This window comes from Protopterus annectens, chromosome 2.part0, assembly GCF_019279795.1.
Source record: "Protopterus annectens isolate FY-2018-M chromosome 2.part0, PAN1.0, whole genome shotgun sequence".
Taxonomy (NCBI): Eukaryota; Metazoa; Chordata; order Ceratodontiformes; family Protopteridae; genus Protopterus; species Protopterus annectens.
Window position 1 is genome coordinate 707359730 of NC_056728.1, and position 19637 is coordinate 707379366.

Below are 19637 nucleotides of genomic sequence, written 5' to 3' on the forward strand. Positions count from 1 at the left end.
TTCATTAGCACAACATTAATATATCCCTGAAAATAAGATTTTACTGAAGAAAAAATACAGAATTCTGAGTAGATGTCAGATTTACACCTATACAGATAACTATAAAAACAAGCTCACCTTGTGTGTATAACTAGTTTTATTGCTTCATATATATATATATATATATATATATATATATATATATATATATATATATATATATATATACACACACACACACATATATATTATATATATATATATATATACATACACACACATATATACATGCGCATACATATTTCTATACATGTATGTACTATATACACATCCACTACTTACCATACTGACTGTTTCCATCATAGGTGAAGATTTAGCAGAGCTTAGCCTGACAGTGTCCATTGCAGCCTGCAAGAATTAAGACAATCAATGACATAAAACACTGATATAACATTCAACCTCCAAACGTTAGACACTTTAAATTCAAGCAGGTAAGCTCACTAAAGTATGACATTAAAAGTTTTAAATATATACATTTTGAAAAGTACAGTTGTGTCTACTTAGCACAAATGTGGAAGTCAGAGGGCTGTTTTATACTTCTCTTTCTTCCGTTCTGCCCATTCCATTGGTGATAGCTGTAACCACCTTTATGGACGTACAGTGTCTTTATACAGCTGACAAAGATCCTTTAGTTATAACTAGAGTTTATTATGTTATAATTAAGGGAATAAAAGGCCATAGCAAACAACATGGGGACATGTGCATTAGGGATTTGATATAACAGATTTTTCTTCTTTTGCTTGCTTGATTATCCTTGGGATTTTCCATTTTTTCTTCTGATTTCAGCTTCTGATGTTGATCTGAGTAACAATACATACGATATTTTCATTCATTTTCTGACTACCATTTAATCCAGTGCAGGGTCATGGGGAGCTAAAGTGCTCCCAGTACAATGAGCACAAGACATACAAACTCAGCATAACTGGGACACCATCCTATCACTGGATGTGGGTACACCTGCACTTAATCTCAACCACTAGCAGCTGGCATGTGCATCCACATTACCATGAGGGCATTTTATGCCCTCCCACTATATGTGCACACACCTGCACACACATGAGGGCTGCCAACACCAAGCCCATACTCCCTGGTGCTACTGTCATGAAGCCCCCATCTGCATGGACCAATAAATCGACCGGGATCAGTCTCCATCTCTCCAGTATGGGTGAGATGCACAAGCCAAGTTCTGCATTCCCAGGTTCTTTCAGCATCCCAGCTACTAATCAAGCTTGTGATGTCTGTGTCATAATCAGAGCTTTATCACACTATGCCACAGAAACAGGGCAAAGAAATGTAGAATTATTAATTGTTACGCACTAACAAAAGTGGTTTGAATTGTCAGAAAAAGTCAGACTATGTTTGTAATGGAAAAACAATTTACTTTGGGTTAACCTGAACAGTAATTTATGTGATAAAAAAGAATAGCCCAAAAGAAGGAAGATATGGATGGACATTAGATCTGGAATTTTTTGACTGTGGAAAAAGCACTAAAAGTACATGGGTTAAGTGACCAAATTTAACTTACCAGTAATTTGAAAACAAAAGTAGATTTTCTTGTTGGGAATAAGAAGATTCAAAACAGAAGTTGGACAAAATAATGTACTTATGTTAGATAAAACAATGGTATGAGTAATGCGGGTGGATGGTAAGGTGCAGTGCACACAGGTCCAGATAATCTAAAGTAAATTAATAAAAAGTTAAAAGAGGTAGGACAGTACAACAACAGATTACAATCATTAAACATACTCCAGTCCTCTGTAAAATGAACAGAATGATGGTGAACTGAGAACAGTGACAAAATATAAGCAGAAAGTAAGGACAGTATGGTACAGGAAAGAAAAATACAGAAGCTTGACTAAACAGTAAAAAGGATGAAGTTGATTTTCAAAGCTAATAAAATGTTTGGCAAGGGAGGTAGACGTATGTGGCGGCAGAAAGGAAGAGGCATCTATTTTGCAAGTACTGTACAAGTGAACAAAGTAGCAGAAAATGGAAAAGATGTTGTGTAAAGATGAAGCTGAATGATGGATGTTTAGAGAAAACTGAAAGCTGTTATATTTCTCTATAAAAAGCATTCAGATTGAAGGATAGGAAATACCTCAGAGACAAGCTGGCAAGATTTTATTGGATTAACAAGGACAGATAAGGACATCACTGCTGAATAAGTAAAGGTATTAAAGATGGCTAACAAGGACAACGTGCCTGGATTAGATGAACTGGGTTATTACTGTTAAAGGAGCTTACAGAACTGGAAAATGGAAATTATAAACTATTAATGAATGCTTTAGGGACAGTGTGGAGAAGATTATGGATATGAATGACAGTGCTGGAGGAAACTAAGTATTTAGAAGTGCCTATTTAATACCAGAACATTATAAAACCAAGTAAGTGAATTTTAATTTATTTATTTATTTATTTTTACTGCTGTTTAGATAAGGATACATTAGCTGAAATGACCAAATCGCCTAAAGTGAAGTTTTACACTGCCAAGTGGCTAGGCCTGAAATGGCATGCAGCCTGTGGTCCATGTTCTTCTGTCTTAAGAACACTGCGCACCACAAAAGAAGCATACAGCAGCTGGTCTGCAGGATGCTTTCCTTGAAACACAACACCTAAAGTCTTGTGCTGCTGCCCACTTCTTTGATCATTTTAAGTATATGCTGTTGGCAGACCTACAAATTCAGCTGGGAGGGTTTCAAGCTGGAATATTCCATACTTGGGGTGAGAACTATCAGCATGTTTTAGGAGGAAGCCCATAGACACTTGGAGAGAGCATACAAGCTTAACACAGACAATAACCACTGGTCAGGTACAAAGCCTATCCTGTGTCTGTGAGGCAAAGATCTTAACCATTTGCCACTATAAAAGAAGGATGAGAGATGAGCAATGTAGATGTATCAGGGTAAAGTACTTTCAATCCAATGTCTGCAGTGAGAAAGACTGTACAGAAAAAGCTGGAGATGAGAAAATAATCCAACTAGGCATTCCTTGACTTGGAGGAAGCATATGAAAAGGTTAAAAGAAAGCTGATTTTGGCAGTCCTGCAATGCTTTGATGTCACAGAAATACTGGTAGGATTAATGTTCAATAATTCAGTGAGACAAATACTAAAAATGTGCAGACTCATATAGGGGTTTCCCAGCGGGTATGGGTGGGCATCAGGGTTTAGTTCTGAGTCTTCACTGTTCATACTGGACATGGATTACATCAGCAAATAGATCAGAGGGAACAGATGAACAAAGGTTCTTCATGGAAAAAATACCGTACTGCAACAAAGGTTTGGAAAAGGACCTTCAGCAAATGAAAGTGACTGAAATACAAAACTGGTGATATAAAGGAAGAAACTGAGTACAGACAAGTCAGTGGTTATGGCAGTAAATGGGGGAACTAGAAGAAGTTGAAAACTGAGATAAAAGGGAAAACAGTGGAACATGTTACAAGCTTCAGGCATCAGTAAGGTGCTGTTTAGGGAAAAGGAATCTGAATGTGGAGGTTAAAGTTAGAAACAGGTGCTGCAGCCAACTAGCAGAAAGTACAAGTAGTAATGTGTGATGGAAAATTGCTGAGAAGCTGAAAAGTAAGGTGTACAAAACAGTGGTATGATAAGTGCTTATATATAACACAGAAACACTGGAAGTGAAGTCAGAACATCTGAGGAAGTTTAAAGTGATGCAGATGAAATACCAGACACGAGCCGCAGGATGTACACTGTGGAACAGATGAAGAAATGATGACATCATAGCCACAGCCAAAGCTGACCCAATCATAGATAAAGTCCAAGAGAAGGGACTATTGTGGTTTAGTCACATGTGCAGGAAAACCAGATGAAGATTTGGTAATGCAGAGTTGGGACAGAAAGGAAGAAGTCAAGAGCAGACAACGGCATTCAGCAAAGCGATGGATAGATTGTGTAAGACAACACCTGTGAGTGGCATGCATAACCGAAGAAGGTAGGAGAAAGGCACTAAGGTGACCCAATTTGACACTACAACCACGAGTCAAAATGGAAAAAAGCAAGATGATGATATGACTGTGATACATGGTGACCAGATTCAAAAGGAGTACTGCACACAGATACCAAGGACGGAAGTAGCCAGAGAGTACAATCCCTTTTATTTTTCATATGTTTTTTCAATATCAATGTAAGACAAGAAAATCTTCATTAGGGTGTCTGTTAACTTAAGAAAAAATATGAGAAGCTGATTCAGATGTGAAATATAGGCAGGGATATGATGGAAATAAGAAAATGTTGGGATTTTACTGTGTTGTGCAAGAAAATAAGAAATTGCATTTGCAGTATGAAAAGGAACAAAAAAAAAACAAATTTGGTTTTATAAACCCAAATGGGAAAGTTTAGGAGGAGAAACTTTTGTCATGAAAAATAAATGCTGCTCTGGTACCCTTGATAAGTGTACGCGGGCACTTGAGAGATGAAACACTTAAACAAAGGGGCCTGGGAGATGAATCATTTATAGGCTGCCTATGTCCATTACAGACAAAGGTGCCAAGGAGATTATCAATTAAAGGTCAGATTATATATAATCTTTTGGATCTATGCCACATGATCGAAAGTTCAAAAGACTGAAAACTGAAATATCTAAAACTTAAAATATCAAAACCACTTTTAATGCAGGGGGGGCAAGCCCCTCTGCACCCCCCACTCCCTGCTAATTATACTTACCAACTCCGAGATTGCACAACAGTGGAGAAGGGGCAAATTCCCATGTTCGATATTTTGAGTTTCAGATATTTGGGTTTTCAGTCTTTTGAGCTTTTGATCTTATGACACAGACCCAATGATTTCAGGAAAACATGTACACATGTGGTAAGTAGAAGACATGGAAGCCATTTTTAAGTGAGAAAAAAAGTCCAATGGGGCTAATCTTAGAATTAGAACACCTAAAAGAAATAATAAGCTACAATGAATGTTTGCATAAAAAAGACATTTTCTGGAAGAATGTGATGGAACTGTTATACATACTATAGAAAATACAAAATGGGATCATAGGAAGTTACTAGGCTATTGGGCCTGAGGCCCTTATAAGCCTAGCCAAGAGTTTATTTAGCCCATGTTTAGATAAGTCGGCACCTGATGCCCCACTGTCCAGCAAGGATACAGGTGGAATCCCAGGGATGTATTTTCTGTTTCCCATCCAGTTATCCATGTTGTGCTTAAAAAGGGATAATGACGTACTCTGCTTGACGTGGAGACAGAGTCTCTGGGACACAAATCTGTCCCGCCAACAAGTCCTATTGATGTCACAGACCAGGTTGAGGTTGCATGTGTGGGTTACTCGAGTGGAGCTTGAATTGCGTATATACAGCAGTCCCATCAAGGCAGGGTCTGAGATTGCTTTGTATGCCACTCAGAGGTCTCCTCTGAGGAGTCTGCATGAAACTGAGTAGAGGGACAGGGCTTTCAGCCTCTTTGTGTAGGGAAGATGTTTGAGGCCCTGGATTCTCCTGGTGAGGAACCTCTGTGGGTCTCTCCAGCTGCTGCATGTGCTTTGCGAGGTACATGCTCAAAAGGGTGTTGTACTCAATAACAGGCCTTATAACGGAAGAATATAGAGATGTTATGACCTCCTTATCCCTGGATGAGATACCCTTACTTATGAGGTGGGCCATGTAGAAAGCTTTCTGTATAACGGAAGCAACATGGTGGTCAAAAGTAAGGATGCCATCAACCCGGGTGCCCAAATCCCTCATAACTGATTGCGTGCTTAGGACAGTGTTATTAATGTGATCATTTGTGGGGACATCACCCTCCCCAAAGGGGATGATGATGCATTTTTTGGTATTCAGCTTTAGGCCGTGTCTCTGGCACCAGTCATGTGTTTGGGTGAGACCCTCTTGGAGGATGTCCACATCACTAGGGGGAATTGATGACAGCACCCAGCTTGCAGTCATCTGCAAACTTGGTTAGCCATAGCCCACTGGTTTTGGCCTGCACCTCAGAAAAGTATAACCCAAATAACAGAGACCCCAAGACCAATCCCTGGGGTACACCGCTCATTACGGGTCTACTGCTTGTGGTGGCGTCCCCTGATTTGACTCTGTGTGTTGTATCACTGAGCCAGCTTGCTACCCATCTGGTAACATATGGATTGATACCTAATTGAGAGAGTTTATCTATTATGCCCAAGTGGGGAATAGTGTCGAAAGCTTTGGCCAGGTCAAGGTAGGCGGTGTGCACCGTCTTCCCTTCGTCCATGGCTTTGGTGACTGTCTCAAAGAAGTCAACCAAATTTAACAGACGTGACCTCCCCTTGATGAAACCAAACTGTGTGGGATTGAGTGTTTGAAGGTTGCCAATGTCCTTGTTAATGAGGTTCATGATAATCCAGTCTATGGCCTTGCAGATCAGGCTAGTTAGGCTAATGGATCTATAACTTCCTGGATCGGTAGACGCTTCACCTTTGTGCAAAGGGATGACAGTGGTTGACTTCCACTCAGCTGTGATGAAGCTGGTACTCAGTCTTTGGTTGAATAGGGTGCCTAATGGTGCTGCAAGTTCCTGCCTGAGTTCATGGAGGATGCAGCCTGGGATGTTATCGGGTCCCATGGAGGCTGTATTTTTTGCCTTTGAGAGGGCAGTGATGACCTGTTCCCTAGAGATAGGGGGAGGGGGGCAGGTACTGGGGATGTCCTGATTTACTAATGGGGGGACAGAGGGGTGAAGTTTTCACTGAATCGGTCAGCCAGCAGGCTGGCTACATCTATGGCATTGTATATGTCGTGTCCTTGACCACCAGTTCTCAGCAGATCGGAGTGCTTCCTTTGAGACTGCGGACATATGTGAAGAAGGCCTTATAATAGTCTCTAGTAGAAGTGGCCAATTTGGACTCTAAGTTTGTTTTGGAGGATTTCACTAGTGCTCTTATTTGCTTGTTCAAGCTAAGGAGAGATTGCTTCCAATTGGGCACCTGCTCCTTGACAGCAATTTTTTTTCCTTTTGTTATAGAGTTTATTTATTGCAGATGTCCACCAAACAAGTTTACTCTTCCTTGCAGAGGATGAATTTGTCGTGCCGGGTACTCCTGATTCCATGCATCTATATAAATGCTCGTATAGTACTTTGGTGTAGTTTTGGACATTGGTGCCAGTTCCTACAGAGGGGGGGGGAATTGTGAAGCTGTTTATACCATCCCTCAGGAGGTTGTAATCAGCTTTGGAGAAGATTTTTTGTTTGACCCTAGGATCTTACCAGGGAGGATGATACTGTAGGGATGCTGCAGTGGTTACTCAAGTTCAAGACATTATCACTTCTTGTGGGGTTATCAATTAGCTGGTGGGGTATTATAAGACAAGTTAGGATAACAACATTGTATTATAAATGTCTGAACTGTTTAAGAAAAGATTTGCAAATACTTTTAATATGTGATATTCTATTATTTCTAGTTCTATGTATGATATTATATTTTGTAAGAAATAACCCATATTCGCTTCTGGTATGTAATATCCTGAAAATATGGCAGATGCAGCAGTGATCACTGGAGAGCTATCCTCTTTAAAATATCTCTCCAAGATGGATTTGCATCTAAGGCAACAGATTAACTAGAAAGTTCAACAGAAAAAGTAAATTTAAAGAAAGTATGAAGGTCACTACAACATTTACAGCTACTAGGGATACAGAAGTGACCTACACTCCATGTTATTAAAATTACTAGGACAAAAACACATTTCTTGAAGTGCTGTTATTAAAGTAAGCTAAGCTTAAAAGACAGGCTTTCTCAATGGGTTTAAGCATATTTGACAGTCAACAAAATGATTAGGGACTTGCATATTATTTACCAGGATATAGGAGATGGTCTAGAATAACCAGGACATATACATATGCTTAGCACGTTCACCGAATTGAAGAGATTCAGGTGGCACCTTAACATTTTTGGACCATGCAGCTATACAATTAATTGCAAATGGAGCACGGTGAACAGTGTAAAGCACTGGAGGTTTTCGAATCTATTTAGTGCCCAATATACAAATTAGTACGTGGGTTAAGGAAATAATGGCAGATATTCTGAGTCAACAAATTGAAGTTACATGAAAAAGTTGGGAAAAGCATACAATCCTTTTTAAAGAAAAGAGTTGCAAGATATACAAGGCAGCATAGAATGAAGGAATGATGAATAGCAGGGTCAAGGAATTATAGCTTACCTGATTCAAGTAGAAAAGCTGGATTTACACAGTGTTAAAAGACAGCAACAGAATTATATTTCATAAAAATTAACTTTAAAAAAATAAAGGTACAGGGAATAGATTTTGCTAAAACATAATCAGCTTCTAATCTTCAGTGGTAAAACTAAAGCAGCAGGAAGTTGAAAGAGCCACTTTTAAACTAAGACTTGGCACTCACAGGAAACGGTTATGTAAGGCAAAATTGCTTAAGGATCTTGACCAGGAACTATATCCAGAGAAGGAAATTATTTATTTATTTATTTATAGTTTGTTTGCCAGGATAGTCCACTGGGCCACAAGGAGCCCGTTTTCAATGGAGTCCTGAGGAGAAAAGCTCCAGAAAATTACAAATTACAGATTTAACATAACAGTAAGTTATTAGAGAAATGTAATGTGCACAAATGAAGCAAAATTAAACAAATAGAAAAATCATATTAGTACAATGCAATAAGAGTAATATTTACAAAGTCTTTAACAGTTTAACATATTAGCACAATACAATAAAAGAAATAGTCTAATTTTTTTTAACAGTTATGCTAATTCATGCAGTTAATTTCTAGGCTACTGAAATGTACTATTCTAGGAGTTATGCTAATTCCTAGAGTTTTATTAGGGGCACAAAACAATGGGAGGCTATTGTGAATTATAGCTTATAGAGAGGAGCTATAGTGTAGGAAGATTATGTGGGGTGGGAGCAAGAGTATTCCCATAATGAAGTAAGGTTTTGAATGAAGAGAGGCTGCTTGGTGGTGTGGATGAGAGGTGGGAGGGAATTCCAATGGTGTGCTAGAGAGAAGGACATTTGACGTTTGCCTGGTAGACGGGTAGGTTTATGCAGTTCAATTAGATTTTGGGAATTAGATCTCAAAAGTCTATTTGGTTGGTGCATTTCAAAGGTGGTGGCAAGAGAGGGACAGAGAGGGGAGGGGTGAAAATAAGTCTGTGTGCTTGGACAAGTTGAATATAGATGAGGTAATTGGATGGCTCAAGCCAGTTCAGCTGGTGTAGGGCAGTGGAGTAATGGGAAATGGATCTATGGCCGGTTGCAAATTTTGTTATTTAATTATAGCAAGAAGAGAGTTTAGTTTTGAGGGAGGATTGCAGGTTAGTAAGGACAGAGGCACCGTATAGGAGGGATGGGATAAGGTAAGTGTTGGCGAGGGTGACCCTAGTGGAGGGAGAGATGTAACGGTTGTGGCGGGAAAGCAAACCTATTTTTTTGTGGTTTTTTTTTTATATTTAGTTGTAGATGGTTATTTATCAAACTTTAGCTTGTCATCGATCAGGACTCCTAGTAGTTTAGCATTAGAGAATATTTCAGGAGGAGTATTATTTTGACTGGTAACTGAGAACGAGGTTTTATCTAGGGTGGTGGTTTTGGAAGCAGGAAATATCACAAGTTTAGTTTTAGTCGCTTTGAGTGCTAGATGGTTGTCCATCATCCATTGCTCAGTGGAGGAGAAGGCATCTTGGGTTAATTTCGCTAGGGTGGGTATAGAAGACGCAGAGCAGATTATTGTTGAATCGTCAGGATATTGGACAAGGTTCGCATTGGATACTGGACAAGGTTCGCATTTGGAATGGCTTGGTAGAAATCGTTTATGAATATATTGAATAGAAGGGGGCTTAAAATTGAACCTTGGGGGACACCTGTGGGAGTACTGAGAAAAGGGGAGGTGGCTTTTTTCCCATCTGACTGCTTGTTGCCTGTTTGAGAGGTAACTGGTAAACCAGTTAATAGATGAGTGGGATAGATTTAGTTTGGAGAGTTTAGTGAAAAAAAGGTTATGAGAGATAGTGTTGAATGCCTTAGACAGGTCAAGGAGGAGAGTGGACATGATGTGGCCAGTATCATGGGCCTTATTAACAGTTTCTAGGAAGGAGAGGAGAGCTGTGGTAGTGCTGTAGCTGGGTCTGAAACCATGTTGAGTAGGGGTTAGAAGTTGGTTGTTTATGAGGGAGGGTAGAAGTTGTAGATGGATGCATTTTTCGAGACGTTTAGAAATGGGGGATAAGATAGTAATAGGTCGAAAGTTTCTGATATTATTGTTATTACCACCTTTATGGAGTGGAATAATAAAGGCCTTTTTCCAGAGCTGGGGAACTTGACATACAGCAACAGATCGATTTATAAGAATGCAGATGAGAAGAGCTATGCCTTCTGCAGCAACTTTTAAGAAACATGAGGGTATATCATCAGGGGCACTGGAGCTGGGTTTCAATGTTACTAGAATTTTTTTATGGTGACTGTAGGGATGGGGTTGAAGGAGAAAGGAGGAGGTTGGGAGCAGGAGATGCTAGGGGAGGGAGGGATAGGTGGAAATAAGGGGAATCGATAAAGAAAGTGTTAGATTGGGTGGCTACGTCCAAGTCAGAGGCATCTGGATCAGGACAGGGGTTTTCTTTTTTGTGAGGGCTGAGAAATAGAGATTCCCTGCAAGAATTTTTTGGGGTTGGTGTTATGGTTGGTTTGAAGTGTTGAGAAGTAGGCTTTGCGGTCTGAGATAATAAGTTTATAAGTTTTTTTTACTTTGTTACAAAGTGTTTTAAATTTATTAAGGGTGGTGATAGTTTTATTTTTGGCTTTATCCCGGAATCGCATGGCTAGTAAGGTATTTTTGGTTAGCCAAGGTACAGGATTGCTTCTTATGCATTTTGTTTTCAGAGGGGCAAAGGAGTCAAGCAAGTTGAGGAAAGTTGAGTTAAAGTAGGTAACAGCATTTTCTAAGGGAAGGGTTTTTAGTGAGTTCCAGTTAATTTTTTTAGTGCCTTTGAGAATGCGCTAGGATTCACTAGGATTAAAGTTTTTTAGACAGAGTAAAGGTGTAGGTATGAGTTAGTTGTATGGAGGAGGGAAGACGGTGGGCAAAAGTGGGAAAGTTGTCACCTAATGGGTCGGGCAGAGTGCCACTATCAGAGATGTAATGTGGATGAGAAACTAGAATCCAGTCCAGGGTGCTTCCAGTAAGAAAGTTCTTGGAAGGCATAGTTGCTGAGTTAGTAAGCTGAGCGAAGTTGTACAAGTTTATATTAAGTGAGTTTGTAGGAGATTTCATTGTTGACCAGTTAATATTAAAATCCCCCAGGATTATAGTTTCATTAGTGATGTTGTTAGAAAACCAGGAGAGAATATCTTCAAAGGTGGAGATAATGTCTCCAGGAGGGACATAAAGGGAGACTATGCATACAAGTTTATGTTTGTTTATATGAAGTAGGGCTGGAATTGGTTCTGCCTTGCCAAATTTGGGAATAGGTTTGATACAGGGGGTAACTAAGTGGGATGATGAGTAGAAGAGAGCAACTTCCCCTCTTTTTTTATGTGTTCTATCTTTCCTAATTATGGAGTAGTTGGGTGGTGTTAGTTCAGAGTCCTTTATATGGCGTTTGAGCCAGGTTTCTGAGATGGCCAGAATATCGAGTTGGTTATGGAGAAGCCAGGCATGGAGGTTAGGAATTTTGTTGCATATGCTCTGAGCATTTAGAGCTGAGAAACAGAGGGGTTTACCAGTTGTGAGAGGAGGATGGGATTGGGAGGTTGAGATGTGTGGGCGAGAAGGGCCAGGGTTTGGGTGAATGTCACCGGAGAGAAGGATAGAGATGAGATGGCAGAAGAGGTATTTGAGTTGCTTGGTATGTAATCTATGGGGTGTAAGCTTTATGGGGATGTGACTAATATAGATGTGCGTAGAGTTTTTGGGGTTAGGTAAGAGTTTGTAGGTGAAGAGCATACTATTATTGAAGGGGTAGAGACTGGGTGATATGCAGGTTGAGGAATATGTGTGCATCATGGAGATTGGGGTAGTTGTATGAAATGGGGGTGGGTGATTTGCACTGAGAGGTTGGGTGAGATAGGTTAGGTAAGATATGGTAATAATTAGTAGCATTTGAGTTAGAAGTGAAAGAGGTTTGGTAGACATAATGACTATTCAGGATATAATGATGAGTGAGTTAAGAATTACGTAGATATTAGTAAAAAAAATTTAAGTATGGGTTTGGATACCTGAGAAGGTAATACGGATAGCTTGTGTTAATGTGGTAGGAAGTTTTGGAGTAGGAGGGGTGGATTATAATGGCACATATTCAATGTTAGAAGTTATGTACGATATATGTTTGTGGTGTTTACTGGGTATGTTTCGATTGGATAGTTGCTACTGTGTGTGAGTGGAAATGTATTGTAGATAGGTCGTAATTTGCAATGGGAGGGGTTAGTTATAATTACTTAAGCAGATTTGGTGGTTTGAACCCTGGTGGGTGTGGCTTGGTCAAGTTTAAATTACAGGTATTGGGGCCAGGTGGGATATGGGGGCAGGGAGAGGAGCGGAGTGAGCCGAGTGTAGCGAGGGGGAACAAAGCGGGATGAGCCAAGATCCAAGCAAAGACAAGTTTGTGTTTAAGAAACTATCAGAATTGACCAAGGACTGCTCTGAAGCTGTAAGTCATTTCTTAACCATTTCTTAGGTGGAAGAACAGGATAACCTTGTATCAGTAGGCTACTCTGGTCTCAATTTAAATTAACAAACACACAGTATTTGATCAGTTATGGATACTATTTGCTAAAAGAAGGGAATAAAAGAGAAATGGAAGATGAGTGTGTGTGTGTGTGTGTGTGGGGGGGTGAGAAGGTTCGGGGGAAGGAGGGTGGGAAGGTTGCAGAAAGATGAAGTATAACTACTCAGATGGAATGTTATGGTGAGTACATAACTTCTTTATCTGAAGTAGATAACCTCTTTTTATCTGCAACCTGTGGGACAGAGTCCCCAGCTACTCAAACTCCTTAGAGGCCCTCATGGAAGGATATTCCTGAGCACCACAGAGCCGAAGAATGTTCTCCCTCTGGAGATCAAAATCAACTTATAATGATAAATGAAGTTATGTGACTTTGCCCAAGTTGCTGCTGCACAAATGTCATCCAATGAGACCCTAGACCAAAAGGCAGCAAAAGTCTTCATAGATCTTGTAGAATGAGCTTTAACAGGACCAGGTGGAGACAAACCTTTGTCTTTGTAAATCTGAAATATACATAGGGTAATCCATCTAGCTAAGGAAACCTTGGAGATGGCTTTACCCAAAAAGGGCTTAGAAAAAGACACAAATAACTGGTCAGACTTACGGAAGGGTTTTGATCTGTGTAAATAAAAATGAAGTTGTCTATGAACATCTAGCAAATGCAGTTTATATTCACCCATGTTAATTGTTTGATTAATGTTTGATTCAGAAGCCACTTTTGGTAAGAAAGAAGGGTTTGTATGGAGAGAAACCCTGTCCTTACGGAAGATCAAGTAAGGGGATACGGCAGACAAACCCTGCAGATCAGAAACCCTTCTAGCCAATGTAATGGCTACTAGGAAGGCTGTCTTCCAGGATAAGAACTTCAAATCTATTGATGCTGCAGGTTCAAAGGGGTTAACAACTAAAGCCTGGAGAACAAAGGTAAGGTCCCAAGGAGGAAGAGAGTCCTTAATTGGAGGATGCAAAAGAAAGGTGCCTTTAAAAAACACCTTACACAGTCTAGAAGAGGCCGGGGTATTCATATTTTCGCCAACGTGGAAATTCGAAATAGCTGCCTGTTGCACCTTCATAGTGGAGGAACTAGCCCCTTGCTGAAAAATGTTGGCTAAGAAAAACAACACTGCAGAGATACGCGCTGTAAAACAATCCAGGTTTCTCTGAAAAGCCCAAATAGAGAATTGTTTCCATTTACTGCAGTAAATCTTCCTACTGGAAGCCTTATGAGATGCCACCAGAGTAGTTTTCACTGAAGACGAAAGACCGGGAGTCCTGGCAATCAAGGGAACTGGAGCAACCAAGCTGTCAGCTTGAGGCTGTCCAGGCTGGGCAGGCAGGTGTCCGAGGGATAAGAAATGAGATCCGGGAAGGGATCCAGAATCCAAAGAGTAGTTAGAACATAAGACCAGAGGAAGGGGAACCACACTTGATGAGGCCAGAATGGGGCAATGAGGATCATTTTGCACCCCAGTCAACAAGCTTTCTGAAGAAACTTCGGAATGAGTGGTAACAGGGGATAAGCATACAGTAACCCAGGAAGCCATGCATGGACTAGAGTGTCTCTGGAGGGATCCCTGGTGAGGGAATCGAAGAGAAGAACTCATTGCAATTTGCGTTGGAAGGAGATGCAAAGAGATTGTAGCAAGGCTGTCCCATGCAAGGAATATCTCCTCTGCTATCAACTGTTTCAGAGACCACTCGTATGGCATTGGAATAGCCCGACTCACTCTGTCAGCTAAAATGTTGGAGCATCCTGGGATGTGCGCTGCAATCAGAAACCGACTGGTGGAGATCGCCCACCCCCACACTCTCATGGCCTCGTGACACAGAGGGTAAGATCTGGTTTCTCCCTGTTTGTTGATGTACCAGACAACCGACATGTTGTCTGACTGAATTGCAATAGTCCCCAGAGGAAGAACAGTATGGGAGGCTTGCAATGCTAAAAGCACTGTTCTCATCTCCAGAACACTGATGTAAAATCTGGTCTCGATCTGGGACCACATGCCTTGGACCGTCCTCCCCAGATAATGGCCCCCCACCCGAGCTGGGAGGCGTCCGTGGTCACTGCGGCTTGGGCTGTGGCTAAAATGAATGGGCGTCCCTCTGCAATCTCTGGGGAATGAAGCCATCAGAGGAGTGACGCCCTGCAGGCTTTGCTGATTTGAATTGGATATTCCATGGGGAGGTCTAGCCAAGACCACTGTATGGCTAGAGTCCATTGAAGAACCCGCATGTGAAGACGCGCACAGGGGAGGATAGAGATTGCTGCAGCCATTGAGCCCAGGGCTCTAAGAATGTCACCCGCCTTCGGTAACCTGGGGCCAAGAATTACCGACACATGAGCCTGTAGACTCTGGACCCTGTCTGGAGTTAGAAAGACTTTCAGTCGAAGGGTGTCCAGCCATGCCCTGATAAAGTCCAAGATCTGTACTGGGTCCAAGAGGGACTTGGAAACATTGATAGTAATCCCTAGCAGGTCTGCAAGATGAAGGAAGGAGTCTCTGGCTTGGCAAAGACAACGCCTTGTGGAAGCAGCAAGGAGCCAATCATCAAGGTAAGGGAATACCTGAATCCCCTGAAGCCTCAGGTGAGCCGCTATGACTGCCATTACCTTGGTAAACACCCTGGGGGCTGTGGTGAGACCGAAGGGTAGGGCTCTAAACTGGAAATGACTGGCTCCCAGCTGGAAGCGAAGGAATCTCCTGGGGCTTCTGTGGATCTTGATATGGTAGTAAGCGCCCTGGAGGTCTATCGAGCACATCCAGCCGCATTCTCAATGATAAGGTAGAATGAACTGCAGTGTCACCATCTGGAATTTCTGTTTGGCGACAGCCAGGTTTAAGGTTGACAGGTCCAAAATGGGTCTGAGGTCCCCAGTCTTTTCTGGCACTAAAAATAACCTGGAGTAAGTGCCTGACCCGGACGGATTGGGGGGACCAGTTTAATGGCTCGTTTGTAAAGCAGCTTGGAAATCTCTAGCTCTGCCGTTTCCCTTTGAGCGGGTGGGACATCTGGGAGGTGCTTTGGCTGGATAGGAGGGGCAACAAATGAGATAGTGTAGCCTCTGGATATTATATGAAGCACCCAACGATCTTCAGATATGGACTCCCACACCGTTGGGTGCAATGATAATCTTCCCCGACTGCCTCCAGAGTAGGACAGTCGGGGAACCCCTCAGGGCTGCTGCGCGGGCCTGTCCGAGAAGCATCCCCTATGCCTCTGGGATGGCACCTGTCATATCCCCCTCTGTTTCTAGGGGACGAGTTGTCCTGAGAGTTCCGGGAAAACTGTGATTTCCGGAACCACATCTTCTTTTGCCCTCTCCGATTCCTGGAAAAGGATCTTTAAGGACTAGAGAAGCGGATTCAGACAGCAGATAAGGTCTTCCCATCTTTTTCACTTGGGACAAGGGTGTCATGTACAGTCTTCCCAAAAACAGAGGAACCATAAAAGGGAGCATTCATGAAAGATGCCTTGAAGGGGTCCGCAAACTGACACAGTCTGAGCCAAGCATGTCACCTCATAGCTACGCTGGTCCCAGCCGCCCTAGTTGCTCCTTCCATAGCGTGGGAAAGGAGGCACATGGACATGTTTGATACTGACTTCAGAGTCGACATTTTGCGGATAACAGACGCTTGTCCTCCTGCAACAAAGACTCTGGGGGGTGACTCAGCTAACTCCGTGACTAGGTCTCGCTGCAGTCGCATAATGTGTGCCACATAGTTCAGCGCTCGGATGGAAAACGTCGCTGTAGAATATACTCACTTCCTAAATCGATCCACCATCCTGAACTCCTTGCCCAGAGGGTGGACAAAGGAACTTTCCGGAGCAAGTTCCCTCTTGGTGGCTGCTGCAGCCACCATAGCATCCACGGGGGATCAATTATACGAGGCCTGTCTGTGCGAGGGTGGATAAAGGATCTTGTCCGGGCATTTAGGTATCGGCTCTATGGTGTCAGGTTCCTTCCATGCCCGCATGGTGATAAGATCCACCAAGGGATCCGCCAGCAGGGACACCCAGGACATAGATGGGCCTGTGCCAAAAACCTCCAGGAACACTGATTCATCCGTAGAAGGTTTTGGGGCTGACCAACCTCCCCTCTGGTGGAGGATCTCCATGATGTCTCCAAAAGAGACATCCTCGGGAGGTGACCTGCGGGTTCCTTATCCATCTAAATCAGTATCTTTTGTCAATGACTTGGGGGGGGGGTTCCTCCAGGGGAACCACCTGGGGCTCCTATAGCATGGGCTATCTCTGAGACAAACTGAAGGGAGTTGTAACCGAATCCGAGGGAGTCTGGGTGGAATCCAAGGAAAGAGGCTGGGGGTCGCGATCCTTGGGAGAGAACCTTCTCAACCACGTCGAACACCGATGGACAGCGTACCTCCTTAGCACACAAGAAGGAAGCTCTCCCCGGGTCTGCTGTGAACATCAGGCTGAGGCTAGGGTAGCCGGAGCTCTGAAGGAATGGCACAGATCAGACAAAGTCGGAGCCGAAGACACCTCCATCCCCTCAGGTCCATCTCCCCATCCTCAGCCCCAAGAGCTGGTCGGATCCAAGGAACTCAAGGTAATCGCCAGAATCGAGGGTGGAGGAACCATTGGCGCCGAATTGCTCAGAAGATCCTCAGATCCACAAATCCCAAAACTGCAGGCCGGATCGAGGAAGGAGAAATCGGATGAAAGAAGGGTATGGAGGTCCCCCCTCCAGTGGGAGAAGGGCCTGACAAGACTCGCATCTGGATTTGGGTCCGAATAAATCTCATCATCCTGTCCATATCCATTTCAGAGAGACTACGAGTCGAGCATGAGGAAATGACAGACTCGGATCTGGCTGGTCGCTGAAACAATCTGGATGAAGGTCTCTGCTACAAAGGCTCTGGGGAGAATCTGGGGGAGTGGAGCCGAGGAGACATAGGTCTCGATACCTTGGAAGGCGGGCTAGGGAAGGACTCCCGAACTGGAGACAGTTTGCGGGGCCTATCCCTGCTCTTTTCTCTGTCTCTCCTGTCTGTATCTTTTTTCTTGTCTCTCCCTTTGGCATCCCCTTCAGCAGGTCTAGCAGGATGAGTCCTAGCCTGAGGGGGGGGGGGGGTTGGGTGGGAGTTGCCGAGGCCAAGGCTGAAGAGTCCAGTGTGGAAGCAGGGAGCAGGCCTTTAGCCACCAGTCTGGCCTTCCTATCCTTCAAGGCCCTCGGATTAAATCCAGCACACACACTGCACTGGATGGATAAATGGGGAATGCCCAGGCAACCAACACAGAGTGTGAGCATCCACCGGTGAAAGCTTATGGCAACACACTGTGCATTTTTTGAATGGAGGTTTAGGCTGATCAGACATTTTACACACACACAGCCACACCTACCAAACCCCAACACACTATGACCATGCAAACCATTCGGGAAGGGAAGGGCCTACACTACAACTACTTCACAAAACAAAAAACTTTTTTTTTTTTTAAACAACAAACAAGCGTTTAGGGTGAGGAAAGGGAACTAACTGAGAAAACTCTCACTACACACAAAAATATACCAAAAGGCACTTACAACAACCCTAAAGCTCAAAGCTACAGAGACCATGATGCTGATGCACGAAGCGGCAAATGAGATCTGAGGGGAAGTAGGAAATGGTGATGGGTTATGGGTAAGGGGGAGGAGCTTGGAGCTCGGAGCAGATGCTTGTAAAGTTGCCGGCTCGGATCCGATATGGATCCGAATACCCACAGGTTGCAGATAAAATGAAGTTAACGACTTCAGATTGAATATTAGCTCAAACAGGTAGACACACACAAAGTTAACTTTAGCTGCTTGTGTTTCCAAACAGTTCAGACCTGGACTGTGCTTTTCTTATAACAATGTATCCACTGTTCAGATAAAAGACAAAGGTGGTATAGCAGCTGAATACTTAGAGTGGTGTGAAATGGATCAGAAGACCAATTTGAAGGAATACCTACAATGGTTAGCATCACTGCAACTAAATGGGGTACAATCACAGTGACTTGTTACACCAATTACAACTGAGATGATGTTCACAGGTAGTATGACTACAGTCTTCTGGCAAACTGCTGAGAATAGATAGTACAGATTTAGAGATAAGGATCATGGGAGGGGATAATCTATAAAGTCTGGTTTCAACAGTTTTTGGAGGAAAGCAGTTGCTTCCATTAGTCTAAAAGAAGGTAAGAACCTGCTCAATCCTTTCTTCATCTTAAGTCAAAATTATAAAGCCTGTATGATGATGCTAGCTTGCAAACTGTCAAAAATAATGCCAGGGTTAATATACTGACATTAGTTTGGGTTTGCAGGAGGAAGAAGCAGCAGCTTTGAAAATAACCTAAGAATGCTAACAATGTTTCAAGAAGTGCTATTATCTGTTTACTTGCTGAATCAATTTAATAGTTTTGATGGGAACTACTTATTTTCTTTACTGATGACAATGAGATATTTGCAGCAGTTTGTAACTGTAGTGAAGGGAACTCTGTAATACAGGTCAAGACACTGGTTGAACTGTTGGAGGGACCAGGCCAGGAAGGATGGGAGTGAGCTTCCGACATCAGCTCACACATCCAGAGGTGAGGGAGGTTGCTTGATGGAATGCAGGTGTGCTGCACATGGTATGTCACTTGTCAGGCAGCTGGTCATGTACCTCCTGCGGCAGTGACAGCAGAGTTCACCAGCTGCTGAGGGGTGTGGATAGGAGAATCACCAACATCTGCAGACTAGCCTGCTACCAAACACCTGACTCTCAGCTCCAAAGGGGAACCAATGGGCCAGAGGTCCTCTCTCCAATGGAGGGGCAAATGGGTCAACAGAGTGCAAGAATGTGAGCCTTTAGGCTGAAAAAACAATACTGGCTCAGATATCCAAGTAATTTATGTTGTTAAGGGGCATTGGATGGGGCTGCTGCTATTGCCTT

The 19637-nt window shown here is 42.8% G+C and overlaps 1 protein-coding gene across 1 annotated transcript in view; it reads right to left on the reverse strand.

Annotated features, from left to right (window-relative positions):
- ECPAS (Ecm29 proteasome adaptor and scaffold) overlaps positions 1 to 19637 on the reverse strand; it is a 2158898-nt gene that overhangs the window by 634487 nt on the left and 1504774 nt on the right. The window contains exon 36 of the mRNA XM_044061033.1: positions 322 to 387. Coding sequence (XP_043916968.1) covers positions 322 to 387 — 66 coding nt within the window. The remainder of the gene's footprint in view (positions 1 to 321; positions 388 to 19637) is intronic.